This window comes from Eucalyptus grandis, chromosome 1, assembly GCF_016545825.1.
Source record: "Eucalyptus grandis isolate ANBG69807.140 chromosome 1, ASM1654582v1, whole genome shotgun sequence".
NCBI classification, from domain to species: Eukaryota; Viridiplantae; Streptophyta; class Magnoliopsida; order Myrtales; family Myrtaceae; genus Eucalyptus; species Eucalyptus grandis.
Window position 1 is genome coordinate 28542848 of NC_052612.1, and position 21971 is coordinate 28564818.

General features: G+C 39.7%; 3 protein-coding genes, 1 long non-coding RNA gene and 1 other non-coding gene across 11 annotated transcripts; 3 read left to right on the plus strand and 2 right to left on the minus strand.

Moving 5' to 3' along the window:
- The first annotated feature begins 301 nt into the window (after positions 1-301).
- Positions 302-2675, plus strand: LOC120291229. 4 transcript variants are annotated; one of them, XR_005549152.1, is made up of 6 exons: positions 302-599; positions 689-804; positions 1057-1156; positions 1330-1385; positions 1987-2078; positions 2207-2674. It is a non-coding gene; the product is annotated as an uncharacterized LOC120291229 (long non-coding RNA). The 4 variants fall into 4 exon arrangements; XR_005549151.1 differs by having other exon boundaries at positions 2224-2674; XR_005549149.1 differs by having other exon boundaries at positions 1987-2675.
- A 197-nt stretch (positions 2676-2872) lies between these two features.
- Positions 2873-4584, minus strand: LOC104439272. 2 transcript variants are annotated; one of them, XR_001987934.2, is made up of 3 exons: positions 4048-4584; positions 3457-3825; positions 2873-3200 (listed from the first exon to the last, which is right to left on the minus strand). It is a non-coding gene; the product is annotated as an uncharacterized LOC104439272 (transcript). The 2 variants fall into 2 exon arrangements; XR_005549154.1 differs by lacking the exon at positions 4048-4584 and having other exon boundaries at positions 3457-3916.
- A 1359-nt stretch (positions 4585-5943) lies between these two features.
- LOC104439249 lies at positions 5944-9401 on the plus strand. Of its 3 annotated transcripts, none has more exons than XM_039310882.1 (5): positions 5944-6366; positions 6503-6616; positions 8239-8307; positions 9047-9092; positions 9171-9401. In XM_039310882.1, exons 1-5 carry the CDS (start codon positions 6226-6228, stop codon positions 9176-9178), a joined length of 378 nt encoding a protein of 125 aa, XP_039166816.1. In that variant the 5' UTR covers positions 5944-6225; the 3' UTR covers positions 9179-9401. The 3 variants fall into 3 exon arrangements, with proteins under 3 accessions (XP_039166816.1, XP_010050654.1, XP_039166846.1); XM_039310912.1 differs by having other exon boundaries at positions 5956-6366; positions 6506-6616; XM_010052352.3 differs by having other exon boundaries at positions 5954-6366; positions 6506-6616; positions 9047-9378.
- A 133-nt stretch (positions 9402-9534) lies between these two features.
- Positions 9535-11806, plus strand: LOC104439239 (transcription factor MYB27). Its single transcript, XM_039310823.1, has 3 exons — positions 9535-10806; positions 10925-11054; positions 11168-11806. The coding sequence occupies exons 1-3, from the start codon at positions 10671-10673 to the stop codon at positions 11631-11633; spliced, it is 732 nt and encodes a 243-aa protein (XP_039166757.1). The 5' UTR covers positions 9535-10670; the 3' UTR covers positions 11634-11806.
- Positions 11807-20115: 8309 nt separating this feature from the next.
- Positions 20116-21957, minus strand: LOC104439228 (geraniol 8-hydroxylase-like). The gene is made up of 2 exons (XM_039310177.1): positions 21039-21957; positions 20116-20945 (listed from the first exon to the last, which is right to left on the minus strand). The coding sequence occupies exons 1-2, from the start codon at positions 21930-21932 to the stop codon at positions 20340-20342; spliced, it is 1500 nt and encodes a 499-aa protein (XP_039166111.1). The 5' UTR covers positions 21933-21957; the 3' UTR covers positions 20116-20339.
- Positions 21958-21971: the final 14 nt, after the last annotated feature.

Genomic DNA, 21971 nt, shown 5'->3' on the forward strand with positions numbered 1-21971 from the left:
TGGGTGGGTCTTTACTCGGAAACGAGAACCAGACCGATTCTACTAGGAACCGGTTCCCAAATTGGTTTTCCGGGTGGTTTGGTCCGGGTTCTGGGTAAACCTGGTTCGGTTGCTCACCCCTACCTAGCTGGACGCTCTCTCTCTTGTGTCAATGTGGTCTGGATGATCCCAACGAAAACATCAGCAAATTTTAAGCCTGTGGTCCCGGAGCGCCAAGTCAACGTGGTCCTCGGCCCAAAATTTTCTCCTTTACTCAGCGCTCCTCTCTCTCCTCTCTCTTCTCACTCTCTCCGCTCTTTCCTGATCCGACGACGTCCTCTCCCAAACAGCGCCCTCTCTCCAACGACAGCCATGCTCCCTCCCGACGATGGCCTTTCTCTCTCCACTCTCGTGACCTCTCTCTTCCCGAATCGCGCTCTCCTGAGGACTGATTCTGCTCGGCTTTCGCCATCCCTCCGTACTTGCGACCGAGAAGCAATCAGCTCTTCTCTCTTGTCTAATCTTCCATCGACGACTTGCTTCCATGCTCTGCTCTGCTCTGCTCAATGCTGTGTCTCCCGAGAAGCCCTAAATCTACGAGGATAAGCCCCGCCTTTCAGGTTCAATTTTTCACTAGGTTTTTATGTTCGCATCTTTGTTTTGGGTGAGTTGATTGTTGACATTTCTTGCTTTGCCACAATATGTGTAGGGGTGGTTCTTGCATAAAGGCGAAGCGGTCGCTCTATTTTCTCGTCTAATCTTCGATGGCTCGGTCGGCTCGGCTTGGCTCAAAGCCGTCCCTCTCGAGAAGTCTGGTGTATTGCTGTACGCAAGTTGTGAAATTTTTTTAATATTGTTTTATTTGTCATTCCAACAGCAAAAAAGTATGTGGTTTTTCTGTCTCTTTTTACTCAATTGGGGGTGTTAAAAGAAGTTTGAGGGGCCTCCTCCGCAAAATTTCTTGCACACATGGGAAAACAAATGAACCAATTGCTGCCATCTCCATACCCTATGTATCCTCTGAAATGTGGCTTCTGTTTCTTCAACGCTTAGAGTATGTACTGATTGCGCTTGCAGGTGAGAATTTTTGTGAGAATTCTCTGCTGAGACAAGTATCTAGTCTTCTCAGAAGATTGCTAGCTATTGAATCAGGGAAATTTCAGGACGACTTTTGATGGTAAGTATTCTGTTCAGTTTAACATGCCCTGAAATCGAGGCTTCGTTTTTTTTTACATGCCCTGAAGTTGAGGTTTTGTTTTTTCCTTTTTAAATTTCGTTTTCTATGTTTGCTGAATAATTTTGTTCTTCACTTTCTCGCTTAGATTATTCTCCAATTTGCTCTTCTTCCAGGAGTACAATGATACGTTGCTGATTACTTACCTGGCCATGCTCACCAATCGCTCGAGGTATGAACAAACTTTTAATTATTTACTTTTGACTTATTTTGACTATGCTCATGAGTCATGATTTGGGATGAAAAATTGCTTTGGATCATCTTCTGGGTGATAAGGCTTGGAGGATTGTGTATATAAATCAAGCTACACCTGTCATGTGCCTGAAAGCTTATCCAATGATGCGAGTTATTAGCTGGATCTGGAAGATTATATACTATAAGTTGAAATTTTCATCGGGAACAATTTGACTCAGATGACATCTCCCTAGTATTTGACTTTTTGTGCAATCTACTCGTTAGGAATTGCTCCTAGCAGAAATGGTGTTGGAAAACCCTATCCAATATTTATAGCCTTGAGCAACACAATGCATTTGTTCTTTCACAAGGTTTCAAGTTAGTCCATCCATAGGAAGCCTTGGAACATGATAAACCTTGGGTACGGGTTAGTTAAGCTTTCGGGAAAGTAGCAAAGTCGACAGCTTTCTTTTGTGAAATATGCTTAATTTTGGTTTGGGCGCTTTATAACTTAGAAGTTTCTATGGTGCATAGACAAATTGATAATGACTGGATTGATATTAAATTGTCAATGCGTGGCTTTCCTCTTGATGTCGCAGGCTTCATTTCAGAAACTCAGATAATACTTCTCCTCTTTGCAGCACAATGAATGAGCTAATTGACAAATTCAACACCGCTTATGACAGACACGGTAGGAGGGGAGAAAGGACCCCTTTTGTTTGAAAGATTCCTTTTCTCTATCAGACCGCCTTCAATTGATTATGGTTCTGCATCTCTCCTAGCATTGCGCTTGATTTGTGGCCTACTGTCTAAGTCTAGGCTTGTGCATGACGCAGGCGATCATGGCCGATGCATATCAAGCAAGTTTCCTTACGGAGGCTCATACCACATAGAAGATGGGATCAGGGACATGAAATCAAAATTTAATAGAACACTTTATACATTCGCATTTTACTGCGGTTCTCACTATTTGCTTGGGATGTTCCCACCCTCCTGGGCATTTCGTGTTTCCTGGGGCTAACGATAGTGAAGTAGGGAACCTTGCTGCAAGATTTTCATATTTTACAGGCATGTTTTGACCTTTTGGTGTTGCCCTGAGATGATGGTCCTGGTATAGCTTATGGCATCTTGTAGTGATTCTATATATTTAACTTTATGGATTTTGAGCATTGTTGCCGAACTTGAATACTTGGTCCTGTGTAAGGCTCCTACGTTCGCTTCTGTTTTCCATCTCTTTTATCCAATAACTTTGGTAACTTGCTACGATGAAGGGGCAAATTCTTGTATGCCTTCGAGGATCTCAAGTGGCTGGTATTTGTATATAAAACATAAACAGTTTGATTCGTACAAATCAACAAATGTGGACAAACTTCATTTTCGTTTTATTCCAGTTCTCATTGGGAGTTTTTTACGACATTCAGCATATAACAACAAACTTGGAAGTTCTTGCCCATTGGCTTTGACCACTCCCAAATGCGGAATCAATGACAGAAGAAAACATATCTGGAAAAAGCCCTCTTAAATTTTCATACAGACAGTTCAGTTTTGGAGACAATGTGAGGTACAAACAGTTGTTGACCATTAAAGAAACAACCTACGAACTTCCAAAAATAGCTAAAGGGGAAGTCCATAGACGAGGAGAATCCATCCGTACCCCTAAGGCATCCGTAACTTGACGCCCCTGCAGCCCTTCCTTCTGCGCAGACCACCTATTCTCCGTGCTCTTCTTCTTCGAGAAATTCGGCAAACCACTGACAAATCTACCAATGAACTAGTTCCTGTCATTGCTGAGACCCGCCCGGACATTATATTCCTACATAACGCACAACATACGCAGCATTCAGCTCCCACTCACGTTCCCTTACCACCCACAATACGCGCATCTCAGCTTCCAAGAACACAGAAAAACCATAGACAGCTTGTAACCCTCCCCTCGCAAAAACTCAATCACCTAAATTGACTGACTAAACAATCCGAAAACGAGCAACAAACACATCCAACCGCAAAACCACATAACACACTCAATCCGGCGAAGGGAACGGAAAAGAGAGAGGGAGAGAGGGCCAAACCCTAATCAAGTGAGTGAGCGTGGCGCCGCACTCGTAGCACTTGGCTCCGGACTCCGCCATCGCCTTGCCGCAGGTGGAGCAGAGCGTCATGTGCTTGCAGTTGCTGCCGTAGAGATCTGCCGCTGCCCCGCAGCCACCACACGTTGGCTTCAACACCAGATCTGTTCGCCGTCGCAGATCAGTGTGCCCGCAATGTAGATAGGGATGTGCTTTTTCCTCGACCTTTTTCTTGCTCGATTTCAGGGGATGTGAAGCCAAGGCACTAATACCGATCGCACACTCATTGGGCGTGAGACTCTCGAGCACATCCGAATACTGTTTGGCCAAAGTCTGGAGCTTATCCCGCAAAACCCCAAACCAAGTCTGCACCTATGCTTAACCCCAAAACACCAAATTGTCACGAGTTGAAGCACAAACATAAGCACATTGTCATCCAATGATCACATATCAAGTAGAAAAAGAAAAAAGGCCTCTTTCCCCGCATAGACAACTGTCTCGGAGAAGCTTGTAATGGATAAACTAAAGTCCCCCATCTTTCACAAAACTAAAGTAATCCCACAATAGAAAAAAAGAAGGCGAAATTTTACTGACCTTGAGAGCATTGACGAGGCCAGCTCGATCCTCGTCGTTGAGAGCTACACCAAAATGAGAAAGCAATCACATCATAAACTTGAAACAATAAGGTAAGTTCGGTGAAACCAAATCTTGCAAATCAGTAAGTTATGAGCAGTGAGATCGGTCATGTTGAAGTTCTCATTCGCGTTGCTCAAGGTGGCAACTGAATTGGGGAGTGAGATTGGAGGAGGAACTCTTGGTCAGAGGCGGCGGAGGCGGAGGCGGCGATATCTGGATCGCTTCCATGTTCTGAGCCTACTGTCCCATGTTCCCACCCACCAGAGCGCATCTCAAGCTTCCTCCACCATCAATGACCGACACTCTTCCTTCACCTCTAGTTTCGAGTAGCTCCCGAACCAGGACGTTGTCCTCGAATACCTTGAGAGTGACAACAGGACCCAAGAACATTTTGCTCTGGCTGCATATCCGGAATATTGGATGCCACGTGAGCAGGTCCCCGCTTGCCACAACATAGGCATTTGAGACTTTGGCTGTTGCCAGGGAAGCCATTGTGTTTTCCTGCAATATTGGTTGGTTAGTTCTTGGCAATCAAGAAAAACACCGACGATCCAAATATATTTTTCACTAATCCCCTGAGAAAGCCAATAATCGAGAAAAACACAGATATAATTTTCACAGAATCCCCTCAACAGAAAGCTGATAAGATATGGACCTATGGTTGAGCAGTCACATCCCTTTTTATTGCACCAGTAAAATATCCATTACTAGACTGCTTACTTCATACATCAATCTAAATGAATACCTTAATATGCGATTGTGACCTTAAACAAAGCGACTTGTGTATACATTAATCTAAAGGAATACCTAAATGATGCGATCGTGACCTCAAACAAAGCGACTTGTGTATACATTAATCTAAAGGAATACCTAAATGATGCGATCGTGACCTCAAACAAAGCGACTTGTGTATATTCGCACATTTTGCAGACTAATGCATTGGAGGTTTTGTTTCCAGAAGGAGATGAAGAAAATAGCTAGTGCACACCTTAACTTATGCCATAAGATCACATAAAAGTTGCAGCTGCAACAAATGCTGCAATAACCATTAGCTGCAACTAACACTAGTACATTTGTCCCAATGACGTTGTTTTTGATTATTACATCTGTATTGTACCGCACGAGTCAAAGAAATTTCAGAGCTGCAACTCTATGAATTGCTCCTTCAATCATACTTTGCTAGCAACAAGCATCACCAGACACCATTTAGACCATTCCAAAATGATTTAAAGAATAGTTTTAACATTGTCAAGGGATTATTCATTTGACCTAAGCTTTTAGGGGATGATTTCGCTCCAAAAGCCACCGAACTAGTTCAGTACTACCATCAAACCCGTTTCATTGATCATTGCATCCTTTTTTGTAAATCTCACATCATTTGCCACGTGATAGGTTAGGTTGATATATTGAACACTCAAGAACGCAACAGCTAATTCCATATGATCTCTAAAGCATTCGTTAGAATTTTCAAGCATCACTTTTTCAGTAACATGAGTTTCTGCGCAGCCACTACTCGCAATACTCCACATTTGTTAATGAGACTTATCAAATCCAAGTTTTGGAAAGTAGCAATCGGGTAGTTAGCTAACATCAATAGAACATAACGAAGGAACTACAAAGTCATCGATGTTCAAACTGTAATTCCCCACCATTTGTAATAAAAAAAATTAGTTTGAAGTAAATTTTATCATAAGTTTACGAGTTGGGGATTTTTAGGATATTAATCTTATATAAAATGAAAGAGACAGTAATTCCGAAAAAGGTTATGAAAAGTCTTAAACTCCGAAACTCCAAACAAAACAAGAAATGGAAAAACAAAGGAAAAAAAACGGTACAGAGAAGTTGCTGAGCCACAGGGGTTGGCGAATAAAATCTTTTTTCCGGATAAACCCCTATCCTCTCTCTCCCTCTGTTCATCGCAAAGTCGCGCACCGCCTCTCTTCCGCTTCTCCACCAGGCGCTCCAAAACCACCCCACCGGCTTCCGCCCTCTCGCCACCGCCGCCGCCGCCGCCCATCACCGCCGTCTTCTTCTTCTTCTTCTTCAGCACATCGCCGACCTCTCACGACCGCCGTCGCAGTCGCTTCACCAAACCTCATTGCACGAGTCCGCGGCGCACACACCCATATACGAAAGATGTCCAGGAAAGGAGCTCCGCTCCCGAAGGACGTGCCCTGGCGGGCGTCCTCCGGCAAGCCCATCCCCAAGATTCACCACAACCCCGTCCTCCGCGTCTCCCAGACGCCTTACTCCACCTACGCCATCTCGGTCATGAAGGTCAGTGAACCCCCTCCCCCTTTCGGTACTACCCGTGTTGCTCGCTTGTCGTGGAGGTGGTTTCGAAGGTTCTGTCGAGTTGAATTTGGAATTCCCGTTCGAGCGTCATTTTCATTTTGGGAGTGTGTCGTGGCAGCAGCATCCTGACCCGATCGGGAGCGGATTGGGGATTGGAGCGGTGGTCGAAGCTGCGGGGCCGGATTGCATCGTGCCTGGTCAAATCCCGCCTGTTAAATTGCTCGGTGTCAAGGTGATTTGGGGATTTCCTTTTCGCCCCATTTCTGAATTTATCAAATGGAACGATGGGTTGTTCTTGTTTTTCTCTTCGAGTTTAACTTATATGATATATCATGGGAAGTTAGTTCGTGTCCTTTTTTTTTCCTGTGAGGGTGTTGAATCGTCTTGAGATGAGATGTAGGTTTTACATGTAGCTTTATCTTCTTAGTCTCTTTGGCTGTTGTCCGATAATTCATTTCGAGGGCTGGAATGTTCCCTGATGCTAAAACATGATATTTATTGCCAAATTGAGGCTTTCCTTTCGAGGATGAATGCGTGTTCTTGATCGGCAGAGCCACTGATTTTAGAGTGCATCTTCCCTTTCTGCTAGTGCCTCGGTTACATGACCTAGGTAGCTTCGCTTGCTGGTTTCTTCAAATTTGATTGACTTGCCACAAAATTATGTGTTTTCATGATCTAGCCTCTTCCAGAAATACATAAAGTTTTTCCTGACAATGTGATAAGGTTCCTGCTATACTGGTTCTTGATGGGTTGGTTCTTTAAAGATGTAATTGCTAATCTTTTGAAGGAGTCTAGGGTTAAGTATTTCTGCCAATTCATGGTCGGTGCTTAATTTATAGATTGTTTAAATTTGGGATTGGGTGAAATGCATATTCTGAAGTGAGGTTACTTGTGTATATGCGATGTGGTGCATTATGTGGCTTTAGGGTTTTATGGACTTGATGGTGGGAGTTTTGTTTTTTTTTTCTTTTGTCCTTCCCGACAAGATTGGTCTTTATCATCACGCCATTAGGAAAATTCATAGGAAAATTTAATGAATTGTCCCTGGTCCCACAAAGGCGATAGAAGCTACAATTCTGAGAAACAACTAGGAAATGTTGGAAACAAATTTTGGAGTTGCTGGAACTGTATGTGGTTCTGACTATGAGCAAATTAACCTCTAGCAACTACTCTTGGTAATATCTCCTCTTGAGATGGTCACTGTGAAGAGTTGATCAGAAACTACTTAAAAAACAAGAGGAGTTAATCACAAACTCTGTTTTGCATCTCTCTCTCTCTCTCTCGACTGAGGAACACTCTTCGAGCTTTCACTGCAATGACGTCTTGAAGATATGGTTGGTGTTGTAGTATTCTCCTAAAATATTGTAAAGGAAACAGCGAATATTATATCTTTATCCTGCCTAATATGGAGTTTCTCCATAATTGCAATGTTTTTGTACTTGGACATTCATATACTTAATACTTGCTATGTCTTTGTATTTGGACACTCAAATATTTAATTACAGATACATTGATATTAAACGATTAGTTATTCAGATTACATTTTTCTTATATGACTTCTTGCGTTACAAAGTAGTCATGCTACTTTTTCATAAGAGGATGCAAGAAGAAAGCACTTCTCCTGTTTGTTTGTATGTTTTTTCCCCCTTTTTTCCATTTTATTGCAGACCTGCTCTGTCTTTCAAAACCTTTCCGTCAGATGTTGACGTGAGAAAGTCGATGCTCATTGATGCTCGGCATTGTTTTACTTTATTATGTGCATGACGAGTGGTTTGGATATCATTCTTCATTGTGTTTCATGGTATCCTTATGTCTCTTTTCTTGATATCATGCATCATTCTTGTGTCCAAACAGGTCTGGCCAATTAATGTTGATCTGAAGTTCATGGAACCTGTTGAAAGGGAACTGAAATTGCTTGGGAAGGTACTCATGTTTTTCTCTCTCTTGTCCTTATCAGTTTGTATTATGATTTCTATGTTCTTGAAATGAATTGATCTTTCTAAGTAGCAGCTGGGGCTTTGGCTGCTGCACTCTATGCAATTTCATTTGTCTTTTTCGGTTATTTTGAAATGGATATTTTTTCCAAAATTTTATAGTGGGTTTTTCTCCTGCTGTGGAAAATCCTTGAGCTATATGAACTCTGGAAATGATAAACTTCGTTAGGAAAGTCTACTTTTTCTAGGTAGACGGTCTGTCATCAGTTCTTTTGACAGAGAATTTGATGTTCTGTCAGAAGTGTAACTGCCATTGTGTATATTGTTTTTTGGTAAAGTGGCATCTTAATGATGGTGCTGATATCTAAAACTGGGTTATGTTGTTATATACACAAAAGTACGGGACTCCCTAGATTTTGTGTTGGGGAGAGGAGAGAGTAGAGATTGTGTCATGCTGTGTAGGGCTGGTGGATTTCTTCTTAAGACAATTGGTTGTCTTGCCAAGCATGGTTTTAGAAGTTTTTGATTGCATAGATCCCTTTGGTTGTTCAAATGAGTAAACAATCTGCTTATCACAGCTCATTCTGCTAGTAGTAAGGCTGGTCTCTCTTTTTCTGTCTTTCCATTTATGCTTTGAGAACTAGTTGTTGCATTGTTTCCCTCATAGTTGTGGATTTTGGTGGCACATTACTAATAGCAAATATCGGTTTCTGTTTCTTTGGATGCAGTTCCTGGATTCGGCTGTTAACCTCATGAACAAGTCGTTCATAGATCGTTGAGTGCTTCAGACTCTCTTATTTAGTTTAGAAACAAGCATGTGATTGCAAATTAACCCTTTTCTTGTTGCGACAGAATCGTAGAGAGAGTGGACCATGAAGACAATTTTGCTTTTGCCCGTTCTTGTGGATGGACCATTTTGATTGACACCTGAGCTGGTCACTTGAGTAGATATCTTGGTCGTGGAAATAATGTATTGCATAGTATTGCCTTTACAGTTACAAGTGTAGGCCTGAACTTTCTCCAAGATACAAGTGGATAATAGATATACTGTTGTCAAGTATTTGCAGCTGTCTTACAGAGCAATCATCCTTTTCTTTAGGCGATAATTTGGGGATATCTGTGAAAGACGCAATTGGCACTTCGAGGTAAGATTATTATTAGTCCTTGGAGAATCAAATGTAGAATCGCCGTGCCCGGCAATGTTACATGACGTAATTGGAAACAGTTTGGTTTTCTAAGTATTACAAGGAGGAATCATCCTTTGGATAGGTTGGGCTCTGTTAAAACTACTGGCATCCCTGATGCTAATTCTACCTTGATGACTGAGCATCAAAAAGATTATCGTGATGAGATAACGTTGTGATTGCTTATAGCAACCCAATTCCTGATGAGGTTTTGGGGATCCACACCTGCAATGCAACCTCTTACAGTATTAGTGAATTGGACAATGAAAAGTAGGAGGGGGCAATTGCTGAGAATGTTCCCGAGAAGTTCCTTAATTGCCAAATTTCCCTTACCTAGAACCTATACCTACACAGACCATATCTGCTTGCGGAGGCGAGGAGAAACTCTCTTGATACCAAATGCCTGAATGCATCAACCATAAAATGAGAACTTCTGCAATGACTCTCTCCTTGATTTGTGTTAGAATACTCAATGGGGACCATCTCTGGTCGAGAACGCTTGAGAAGCAACGATATTACTTGCTAAGATCAGCTTGCTATAACTAGTTATAAGTTCTCATTGGATTTATGTTAAATTAGTGATTCTGCTTAATCAATGATCTTACTCTGCTTTGTGGTAGCTCGTTCGGAGTCGAAAGGCACTCCAGCCCAAGGGACTTCTAGAAATCCTTTTTCACGACATATAGAAAGTGTTATCTGAGCTGATTTAGAACCGCAGCGCTTCTCAGCGTGCGTCAGATTGCAAAAGGTTATAGCCCCCGCGATAGGACTATCGCCAAGAATCATTCACCAGTTCCCCTCGACCTACCAAAGAACATTATCCTAAAGAACTGAGCTTATCAATATCAGTCAACATTTTTAAAATGCCGAGCAGAGAGCAGCCAAAAATCCAGAGCTGGTGATCCCAGAAAAGCAAAGGGATAGAGGCCTTCCAATTTGTCTGGCTTGTAGACAGAACCATTGGATGACATAACAATACCAACGGTTCAATGCATTGCTATCGAATTCAGTTCATGGTGCTTCCACATAGGCTTGGTAGTGTAATCCACCGAGGGTTTCCAAGTATAAATATTTTTTGGTTCCTTTTTCTTCCATTTAGCCTTCACCAGTTGCTGCCTTCTTTTCCTATATATTAGGAAAGTGGTCTCCTCTTGCTTCTTGCCAAAAAATGATGGGTCATCGAGGGGAAGCACGAGAAGAAAAATTGCGGAAAGGACCTTGGATTGAGCAGGAGGATGAGATTTTAACTGCCTTTGTCACTGTTTTAGGGGAGAGGCGGTGGGATTACATTGCAAAAACATCGGGTATGGTTGTCATAAAAATTAACCTCGTTGTACGTACTTAATGGAGAAGGAAACAGTCATCTTATATTGCACACTGATAGGGACACTAGTTAACCCTCTGAAGTTTGTATAAATGCAGGTCTCAAGAGGAGCGGCAAGAGTTGTCGTCTACGATGGAAGAACTATCTTTGCCCCAATCTCAAGCACGGTCCCATTAGCCCGGAAGAGGAGAGGATTATTATTAAATTTCACGAGCAATGGGGCAACAAGTGAGTTCTGATTCAAATCGTTGCCACTTCTTATTAATTTAGTAGAGATATTGCGAATAAGGAAGATTGTTTAACAAGATTTTGCTGAAAGATTGTCCTATATGCTCTTCCAGGTGGTCTAGGATAGCAGAAAAGTTGCCAGGAAGAACCGACAACGAGATCAAGAACTTCTGGAAAACCCATTTGAGGAAAAAAGTGCAGTCTTCAAAACAAGCTTTGATAGGAGCTGCTTGCGACGACCCAGAATCTCAAATGAGCAAAATTAATCAAGATTCCAGCTTGTCTAATGTGGTTTACCAATGCAAACAAAAGCAGGACTGTCAAGACCACTTCCCAATTGCTGATAGCTCGAAAGCCACGGGTAGTTCCTTGAACGTTCTCAGTTTCTCGGACTTTTCACACTTGAATTCTCCATATGAGATCCGCTTGTTGGATTGGATGTCGGAGTTCGGGAATGATGCAAACGAAGTGAATTGTGTGGACTGTAAACACTGGGGCTTGTGCTTTTGTTTTCCAAAATGGGATTTTGAAGAAGTTGATAATTCCATATGGAACTGCCCGGGATACCTTTGGGAGTAATTTCTTAGGTCTTCCTTCGGGTGCTTGAAACACCCGCCCTCTTGAGAATGCAAGGATCGAGTTGGTTATTATCTGGTAGATCATCTTGTACCTAAACTAGTTTTGTTCATAGAGAGGTGCAACCCATTGAAACCAAGCCAATAGAATTGCTAAGTTTAGAGCTTATGCTCTACGATGAGTTAACCAATAGTTATGATGTGACCAATTGGCTGTGTCTATGCATATACCTGATGGACTCAGATTCAATCTTGGCATTAACTGAGGTATCTCGACACGGACATGTATTTCACAAACTGCTTCTCCCAACCCGTCAATCCTGGAAAAAAGAGTTCTAAGGTGCTTAAATTGCTTGTAAGTTGTTTTTTTTCTGCTAATCCAATATTCTACTACTTTTGATACCTGTGCATATACGGAAGTGAGCGATTTGGGTTCATTATCACTGTTCTTTGAAAATCACTGTCTGGGAAGCCTCAACTCTGCTCAGTCAATTCTTGAATGAATGAGCGGTAATCTCTTCAATCAGGCTATGAGGATCACAATTCATTTCCCAAAATGCGTGCTTGCCCATGGCATCTACATCTTCTTAAACTTTCGCAGACATTTTCCTCTCGAGCAGTAAACTAAGCAAATATAATCGAACACTCATTCTTTTCTTTGGCCATAAGAGAAGAAAGCACCCTGCTTTTCTGTGAAAAAAAATACTCATCTTGATCGAGCGATAGATATCGTTATTTTCGAATGTAGTCAAATAAGACCTTGTTTAGTACAGCTGCGTTGGATTAACCTCGTGTCGCACTAAGCAGCCAGATAAATCAGCTGAACGCCAGCATTAACTTTAAGCCCGTGTTGCATCGCATGCCATAGTTGTTGACCCGATCTCAGGCGTGGTAATGCTAAAACAAGAAGACTGACTGGCATGATACTTCTTCTTGCCAGACATCTGCCGTAACCACTAGTTTCTTCAGTTCGAGCTTCAACTCTACGGAAGTGAAACTTCAAAGCCAAAGCGGTCCTCTGAAAAGGAGTGACTAGAAACTAAGGGCTGAGGCAAGTAATTATTGCATCAAAGGTGATCCCCGCTTCCACATGTGGCAGACCAAGTAGCGGCTAAGAAGCCTGATATTTCTTTACTTATGAAAAAAAAGAGAGGAAATAAGAAGTGTACGTGGATTTTCCTTTTGTGGAAAGATCTCGTCACCTCACCGCCTCGCTCCTTCCAGCAAAGTGAGCGTGTCATTAGAAAACAATATCATAGTCGAATAAAGTGGAGCTTATGTTCGCGGTCGCTGCTTGCTTTTCCTCGCCCGCACGAGTTGCTTTTGTCACATTGCTTTTTGATCGACAAGGAGGATAAGATGGGGGACAAACTCTGCTACATCATCTTCATATTATTATCTTTCTGATCAGATGGGATAGAAAGGGGAGGCCCCAACTAAGGTGTTGGAAACAAAGCATTAGTCCAATGGCGATTACGGGGCTTGTGCAAGCGGTTAAAGAACAAGACGTGCCTGTGGGATTACTTGCGGCGGGATTAGTTCGGTTTCTCACGTCATCAGTGCATATGATTTCATGTTTATGGACAGCCACTTGCTCCAATTCTAAAATGCGGTTTTATAATGTTGGCTTATTTATCTTTTTCCTCCGGAGTTGTCTCTAATTATGCTTCGTCGAAATACTTCATTCAAGATGCAGAGGAGGCCAATCTAACATGTGCTGATGTGTGGAGCGGGGGCACGGAAATAAAAAGTCGTTTTGAAATTTTTTTTGAAAGATTTGAAGTGAGAAAATGACTCCGTTATTTTAATTTCATTTATGACAAAAAATAAGATAAAATGATGAATGTTCCATTCACATTATTAGCACAATCCGAAAATTGATAGCAGTTGACAGTGGCGTGCTTTTTGGTTAGATTTGCCGCGACTTCATCTCACCATGGTAAAGCCAATAAGTGAAGCGAGATTCATAATGTGAGATGATGGCCTAACCCTTGTTGGATATTTCAGTAGTTTTAAAATTTTGAAAGTTATTAATTTTTGTAATAGTTTTTTACCATTATCAATTTGTAATGATTTTTATCTATCATTAATATAAAATGATTTTGTAACGTTTTATAACGATCATTTAACAGTTGTATAATGGCTTTATAAGGGTTTATAACATTGGGTTTATTTTATGACAGTTGTACACTGGTCATCTTTTTCCATAAATATCAATTTATTATAATTGTTTCTTAATGGCTCTCTCTATCTTTTAACTATAAAATGCTTCTTTGAATATAATTGGAAAGTGATATCGATATTTCAAAATCAGAATATCTTTGTTTCCTTATTCCTATTTTCCTTATGTATTTTTCTTTTCATTGCTGGATTATACACATAACGCTGTTTTTGTTTCCTTTTAATATTCACTGTGAAGTATAGAAAAAGGTTCATTGTATTTTGGGAGGATAGTCGCTATAGCCTTATGTACCGAGATTCGTACTCTGAAGGGTAGAATTATCTTTAAGGACAGTGCTTGCATACATCAAATAATTCATTTTATTTCTATTTTTTAATGTATTTTCAATAATTATTATTATTTTCATGTATTCTAATATTTTTCCAATAATCTTAAGGATAATGTCTTACGGATTTTAATGGCTTGCTTTCTAGAGCTCGAGGTGGCCAATTTGATTCTCCTGTTGAGGATTATAGGGATGCACTCATCTCTTTTAGAGGATTTCGCCTCCAACTAATAAGCTAAGTCCAAAAATTCATGCTTTTGATTTATAGTAACCTTATGTGTATATATTTCTAGTTTACACAAGTCATCAATTTTATTTGTAGAAATGTTGGCTATTTAGACCAATCCAAAGCACCATACGTCGTCTGCGTAATTGGTCCTTGCTTGTGGTATTTCGCAGGTAGATGGAGCTGTGCCGTTGCCACCAATCTTAACGGATTGGAGAGGCTTTATAGTTGGCCAGCATAAAGTATGTTAAGTATTTTCTAATCTTTTTCAATGTATTTTTTTAATAATTATTATTATTTTCATGTATTCTAATATTTTTCCAATAGCCCTACTATCAGAAATATGAACTGACTATATGTCAATTCTCTAACACTAAAAAATCTGACCACCTAATCCCAATTCTAGAGCTGAAATTAGGGGCAAAGTTGGGTTTTCGCATCCTCATTTGCAATTTTTTTTTTTTTTTTTTTTTTTTGGGTTAGAAACTGATAATCCTTCATTAGTTCACCACAAGAGAAGTGACTAGTGGTGCAAGTGAATTGGCGACGAAGTACCTTTGAAAACGAGATATGTCAAATTAAAATCACATGGATTCGTTAAATGAGTGGGTCGGCTCGGGTCATTATGACCTAATTCAAATAGACCAATTTAACTTATTTTGACTTATTTCTATGCAACACAAATCTAGTGACCCATACACCATACTCAACCCATACATGACCCAACCTAGCCCATACATGACCTAACCCATATTTCTAAAATATTTTCACATTTAACTTAATTTATGAAAACCCATAGCCAAACTAAAGTGATAGTATGGATTGAGTGCCGAGTGTAGGTGAGAGATACTGAAAAGAGTGTTATAGAAATTTGTTGGGTTTAAGTAAGTTTTTTCTTTTGGTATGAAATGTAAGTACTATTTATAAGATGACGTATAGAGAGCATAGGGGCATTCCCAAGCATTACGGAGATACCTAATAACATGAAAAAATGGAGTGAGGGAGTCTCCATATTGTAGCCAATATTACATTTGTTTGGGAAGGTCTAAAGTTTTAACCATAAGTCATAAATGGGTTTAAACATAATATGATGGTTGAAGTAAGTTATAAACCAATTTATGACCTATTTATAACCTATTTAACCCTAATATTATGTTTAAACCCATTTATGACTTATTTATTTAATATAATTAATCCATTTAACACCTATATGGTTAGGAAATGAGTTTATTACCATTTTATCAATCTATATGAGAGAGAGAGAGAGAGAGAGAGAGAGAGAGAGAGAGAGAGAGAGAGAGAACATTTACCAACAACAGGTAAACAATAATTACTTTTTAGCTCCAAGAGAAATTCCTTAATAAATATAATGTTTAGGTGATCAATAATTCTTGTAACCCAAATTAAATGAACAATAATCTTTTAATAATTATTAATATCCTTATCTAGATAATAAATGGTTATGCTGATTCATTTTTGTTGAATGCCATCGAATTTGTGTTAACACCATGCGCATTCATTATAATTAAAAGCATGAAAACTTAAGAAATATAATGTTTAGGTGATCAATAATTCTTGTAACCCAAATTAAATGAACAATAATCTTTTAATAATTATTTATAGCCTTATCTAGATAATAAATGGTTACGCTAATCCTATTCGTTTTTGTTGAATGTCATTGAATTTGTGTTAGCACCGTGCGCATTCATTATAATTAAAAGCATGAAAACTTAAGAAAAACAATATAAGTAGTAACTCTTAGTACTTGAGATATGTCACTACATTAAAATTCATGCTTGAGAAGATAACGTCATATTATTCATGTTTTATAAGACAATTATATTGGTTAAGAGCAAATAATCACGACATAGCACCAACGAAAGATCAATTTACCACGTACTTATTACAATTAAATAAACAAGTCAAGTGTTTTTTTTTTCCTATGAATTTCGAGGTGGGTTCTTCGATTCTCCACGTGGGTTCTTTCCATGAGAATCTCTGGATCCTTCTCGTTTTCCTCGAAGAATAGCTTGCAAACCTATAAGTAAATCTGAGATGAGCGTGATTATATTGTAAGAATAGTTGTTCAGTATCTTGTTGAGAGTAGATGTTGGTACTCGGAGATGTTCAGTGAGAAAGAGCAGAGGGAAGACTGACAGGGAGTACAAGAAATTGAAAGAACTGATAAGAAAAGATGAGTGATTAAAAAAAAGAAAAATAAAAAGAAAAGAAGAAAAAATATGGTCATGTAGCAAAGGTTAGGATGCAGGGGTAAACATGGTCTAGCATTTAATCCAGAGATCAACCCACACAATGTTGATCCCTTTTTTTTCATTTTTTGTATTCCTTAGAAGGACAATCATATCATTTGAAATCATATATTCATCAACAATGTGACATTAAGCAACCAAACTATGAACACCAATATATATCAAACATTAATATAATATAAGGCATCATAATTTTACACTTGCTAATAAACAAACCATAAAAATGAACACTTGAGGCGAGCTAGGCAATTGAAGAGAGGTGAGCGAGGTTAAGGTAAGTGAAGAGGTTCTAATTTTTTTTTTCTTTTTTGGATTGAAATAGGGTTGATTTTCTTTCTATCTTTTAATTTACACAACAAAGTGAATTGCAAAGAGAATAGAGGGTGAGGCACTAGAATTTAGAGTAGATAAAAGCATATAATATAAAATATATAATATATATTGTGTACAGGGGTGGTTCAGATTGAACTAACACTAAATTCTTGGGACGAAGAACCAATCCGTACAACGCAAGGTCTAGGAGTCTCAAAATCAAGGACTAACCTAGTCCCTTTGGCAATCAGACCAAGACTGGCTGGATTGGGCTAGTTTGGGATTGGTCTATGGTTGATCCTAGTTGATACTTACCCCTATTAGAATGTGAAGAATAAGTAAAGGGATAGAGATGAATGACCAAAAAAGGATAAATCAAAGGGAAAGAAAACTAATGAAAAAATAAGAAAGAAAAGTCAATTTCGACATGTCACAATGGATTTTAAGGGAAGAACAAGAAAATAGTAATGACAGAAAAAAAGTAGTAAGTAGAAAATGGGCTTATTTTGATTGAAATAGAGAATAGGTTTAGTTGGGGGATCGGTGTTAGGGTAGTGAAAATGGGTTTAGTGGGGTTATTTTTGAAAACAAGCTATGAGAGCTAACAACTAAAATGGGGCTTTGTGTAATGAAACCCAACTCGTCTTAGGGCCCAAATTTGCAAAGAAAGCTATCCACTTGGAATGCTCAACTCAAACTATGAAACTTACTCGATTTGACGAACTTAAAATCCTATCAATAAAGCACGAAGAGATATCAAAAGTTAAGTAAATAATTGTCTTAACTAAGATTGGACTATGAGGCACTATTTTCAGAGTCAAAATGCTCATTATGGGTTGACAAAAGGCCTCAAGACAGCCAGCTGTGGCGAATAAACACTAAAGCAATAAACAACCACTCACATGACAAGTAGCCATTTGCACGATAAATTTTTCATGCTATATCTCTCTACCGGATTCAAATCCAAGTGTGTTTGTTGTCAAAAGAAAGCCCTTTCAAAGTACATAAAAACTCTAAATTTGGTTGGCTCAAAATCTAGCTGGCAACCGACAAAATTGAGCACCGAATATTGGTGGTCAAGTTACCGTCCAGCATGTGCCAAGGATTTTGAAAAATCGATTTCCCTCAAATGGGAAGTCTAAATTGCAATCCAGTATATCCTACAAGTTCATAGGGACGTGAGGGATCTAATTATCTTTCTATTGGACAGCTTAAACTTGGCCAAAGTGTCACTGGTGAAGCCAATACGACAAGGGCGACAATTTTGACCCCTAGAATGAAAGTTCAACTTGTAAGAGATAAAGACAGTGAGAAACTCTCGCCGCAAGCAAAAGACATATTCTGGCATTAATTGATATTTTCTAATCTGTTAAAATATGTCTTGATTTTGAGCCTGTTAAATGAAATCATTTGAAATAGATAAATAATTTATGAACTATGAAATCAAGCAAAGTAGGACACGATTGGTTTGCTTTTCAAGATTTGGAATTGGCCTGTTATTTCCATGTTTAAGTCCAAAAGAGTTTGTTGGACTTTGACCATGGAAATTGATTTTCAAAGAAGAAGTGTGGGCTTACTGACTGGGCACAAACAAGGAAATTCCTTGCTTGAGTCGGCCAAGGGACAAAATTGTAAAGTCCACAAGTTGGACTTGTCGACTGAAGTGTCCAAATTTCCTATTCTGAGTTGAAGTTGGCTGCAGTACGCGTCATGCATATTATATTATATATTTGTCTTCTTGCCGCAGGAGCACGCCGTTGTTGATCGAAGACAGTGCGGTCTCCGTGCTGGACTTTATGTCCAGAGAAAGAAAGAAGACTTGAAGCGCCGTTTGTGTACGAGGGCTTGGTGGATGAAGACACGTAGATGAAACTTGTGAATTACATTCATCAAGTTAGTATTTGTAGCTTTGAAATCTTGTGGCAAGATTTATGAATTTTTTTTGTGAGATTGAAATATCATTTTGCGAGAATTTATGGACTAAACACTGTATGAATTATTGAGTGTAATTGGAGCTTAAGGGTGTTTAAGTAACTCTAGCGTATGATTTCTATTGTCTTGTTTGGTTTATAGTGAAATTCGATGATACTCTTTCCGTAAACATAAGTTATTATGATTAAATTATATAAATCTTATGTCCAATTAATTTTTTATTTTGTTTATTTTATTATTCGATCACTCGTTTTTTTGCAATATAACCAAGCACAACTCCCCCCTCCCAACAACAACCGGCCGCCTTTTTGTCTCTCAAGTTAACGAGTGGTGCTTGAAGAAGAATTAAGTAGTCTTCTTAAAGGTTTATTTGGGCTGAAGTCGGCTGGGCCTCTTTTATTTCTCAATTTCTCATTTATTTGGGCTCTTATTTAACATATAGTTTCTCGAAAAAGTTAGTAGACCTAAGTAGTTTTTAAGAAATGCAAATAAATCTTTGCAGACGACAAGAGCAATTGAAAATTAAAAAAAAAAAAAAACATCAGTGAGTAACTCAAATGAGAATTGACAATCCTATACTATCCCACAACCTAATGGAAGAAAAGTTGGCTAATTTAGATTGATGACTTTTAAAATAAATATAAAGGGTTGTTAATCGAGGCAAATAAATATTAGTAGCTTAATAGAGAAGTCGGTAAACTCAAAAAACAGACATTGGTAAGTGACTCCCAATTAACTTAGTGATAATCTAATTTGACAAAAGTTGATAATCACTTTGATTTGTGTTAGTAATTTTATATAAAAATTAATAAATTTAAACATTGGTAGTTATATAGATACAAGTTTGTAAAATAGTACAAACATTTCTAATCTATATACTATAAGAAAAAGTTGGTAAGTTTGTAAAAGTATTGGTGAGTTACAAACAAGTTATAGGAATCGATACATCCAGAATTTTTCATTTATATTTTTGGGCAGGGTATAAAAGAATTTTACAATCACAAAAGACCGGATGTTGAATTTGGAGGGTATAAAGTAATTGAAGCTTCTAGAGATGAGGAGAAAAAGATATTTGATTCTGCTAATTTGATAAAGTTATTGACCAAAATTAATCCGATAACGTTTTTCTCCTAGTGGACAACCTTTGTCTTGAATACGATGTTAAACCAAATAAATTTAAACGATAATGATTAAAGTGAAAAACAATGGTCAAGCAACAGCTTGCCACCTGCCACAAAGTTCTATTAAATTCACCATCATCACACACCATTATTTTTTTTATCACCATGGAAACTGGAAATTATATTCACTAATATCATAGTTTTGCCGGATCTAAATTCAAGAGAATTTATCCATTTTACCAAAAATATTTTATACTCTTTTTTCTATGAATAGACCATGACGAACGTAATATATCATAATTACGTAGAATGTAACCCCAACATGCATTTCTTTTTCTTCTTTCATATAGGAATGGCCACAGCTTTTAGAGATTCAGCCTTTTGGATGGCTATTCCGAACTTGTCTTCCATGTTCATGTTCTCTGGGGTAACACCATCTTCGAGCCTCCAATTGAAAATATTGATGAGTGAACCGAGCGTCAAAGGCAACATTCTCATGACCAATGGCAATCCCGGGCAAATCCGCCTGCCGCCACCAAAAGGTAGGAGCTCGAAGTTTTGTCCCCTGACATCGATATTGGATCCAAGAAACCTTTCGGGCATGAACTTTTCTGGATCATCCCAGACGCTAGGATCTCGACCGATCGCCCATACATTGACGAGGATTTGTGCACCCTTTGGAATTGTGAAACCGCCTGCAATGAAATCTTCTCCGGATTTCCGAGGAACAAGGAGAGGAGCTGACGGGTGAAGTCGGAAATTCTCCTTCACGATAGCTTGTAAGTAGGGTAAGCGAGAGATATCGGCCTCTTCAATCTGCTTGCCTTTGCCAATGACTTGATGGAGCTCGGCTTGGGCTGTTGATAGCTTTTCTGGGTTGCGAAGTAGTTCTGTCATCGCCCACTCCAGAGTACTCGCAGTGGTTTCGCTACCGGCAGAGAATATGTCCTGCATGACCGATGTCGCAAATCAAAGATTTTTTACCTAGAAATTAGATGTTAATCATCACAAACAAGGAGGCATGAGACAAGGGCACAGTACCAGTAGTAGATGCTTGACTAAGGACATGTCCAGGGTCTCATTTTCATCTTCCACTAAATCAAGAAGATTATCCAAAACATCGTTATACTTAATCGAGCCAGTATCCATCCTCAGCTGCAACCTTCTCTGGATCAGGTCGTCAAAGATGTCGAAAATCTTCTTGAAATGTGCTTCGAGGCGATGCTTCGGACCACGGGGGCCAATCTTCTTGAGCACGGGAAAGTAATCTGCCAGGTTAGGCTTTCCAACCTCTACCATGATTTGCCACACCACGTCCTTCAGCTCTCTGGCTGGAGTCAACGGTTCCATCGTGTCCAAAGAGAAAATCGTGCTCGATAGCACGTTAAGGCTGGTCCTAAAAGCTGCCTCGCTGATATTCACCGCCTCGCCAGCGCACGCGTATTTCCTAACAAAGCTGACCAGCTCTTGCACTTTCTTGCTGCGCACGTGTTGGTTCAAATCGAGTTTCTTGCTGGAGAAAATATGCGAGTTGTATATTTTTCTCAGGTATCGGAAGAAAGGAGATACGGGTGCCCAGGCCAGGCTTAGTTTGTCATGGTCATGGGCCATGACGCAATCAGGAACCATGCGATTCGAGAAGACCGCATCGTGGGTTTGGAGGATTTCTTTGGCGAGCGCGGGTGAAGAGATCACCACCGTGGTCACAAAGCCGAGTTCCAGTTTGATGATGGGGCCGTAAGCTTGAGCGAGGTTGGCGAGGGACTTGTGGGGAAGGTCTCCGAGCTGGAGGAGGTTGCCAATGATCGGAAGAGGCCGTGGACCTGGGGGGAGGTTGGAGGGCCGAGCTCTTCGGCCACCCCTGGCGACGTAAGAGAGAGCTTGGTACAAGCCCCAGAGGAGGTGCAAACACAGGATCAAAACCAAGTAATCCATCTCTCTTTGTGAATCTACAGCCACAAGGCGTGCGATCAC

Excerpts from the sequence above, each read along its gene's own strand:
- LOC104439249 (XM_039310882.1), top strand. The coding sequence starts at position 6,226 with ATGTCCAGGAAAGGAGCTCCGCTCCCGAAGGACGTGCCCTGGCGGGCG. Across the intron at positions 6,367-6,502 it reads ACGCCATCTCGGTCATGAAG|CAGCATCCTGACCCGATCGG; the intron begins GTCAGTGAACCC and ends GTGTCGTGGCAG. Across the intron at positions 6,617-8,238 it reads TTAAATTGCTCGGTGTCAAG|GTCTGGCCAATTAATGTTGA; the intron begins GTGATTTGGGGA and ends GTGTCCAAACAG.
- LOC104439239 (XM_039310823.1), top strand. The coding sequence starts at position 10,671 with ATGATGGGTCATCGAGGGGAAGCACGAGAAGAAAAATTGCGGAAAGGA. Across the intron at positions 10,807-10,924 it reads TTACATTGCAAAAACATCGG|GTCTCAAGAGGAGCGGCAAG; the intron begins GTATGGTTGTCA and ends GTATAAATGCAG. Across the intron at positions 11,055-11,167 it reads CACGAGCAATGGGGCAACAA|GTGGTCTAGGATAGCAGAAA; the intron begins GTGAGTTCTGAT and ends ATGCTCTTCCAG.
- LOC104439228 (XM_039310177.1), bottom strand. The coding sequence starts at position 21,932 with ATGGATTACTTGGTTTTGATCCTGTGTTTGCACCTCCTCTGGGGCTTG. Across the intron at positions 20,946-21,038 it reads TAGTCAAGCATCTACTACTG|GACATATTCTCTGCCGGTAG; the intron begins GTACTGTGCCCT and ends TCGGTCATGCAG.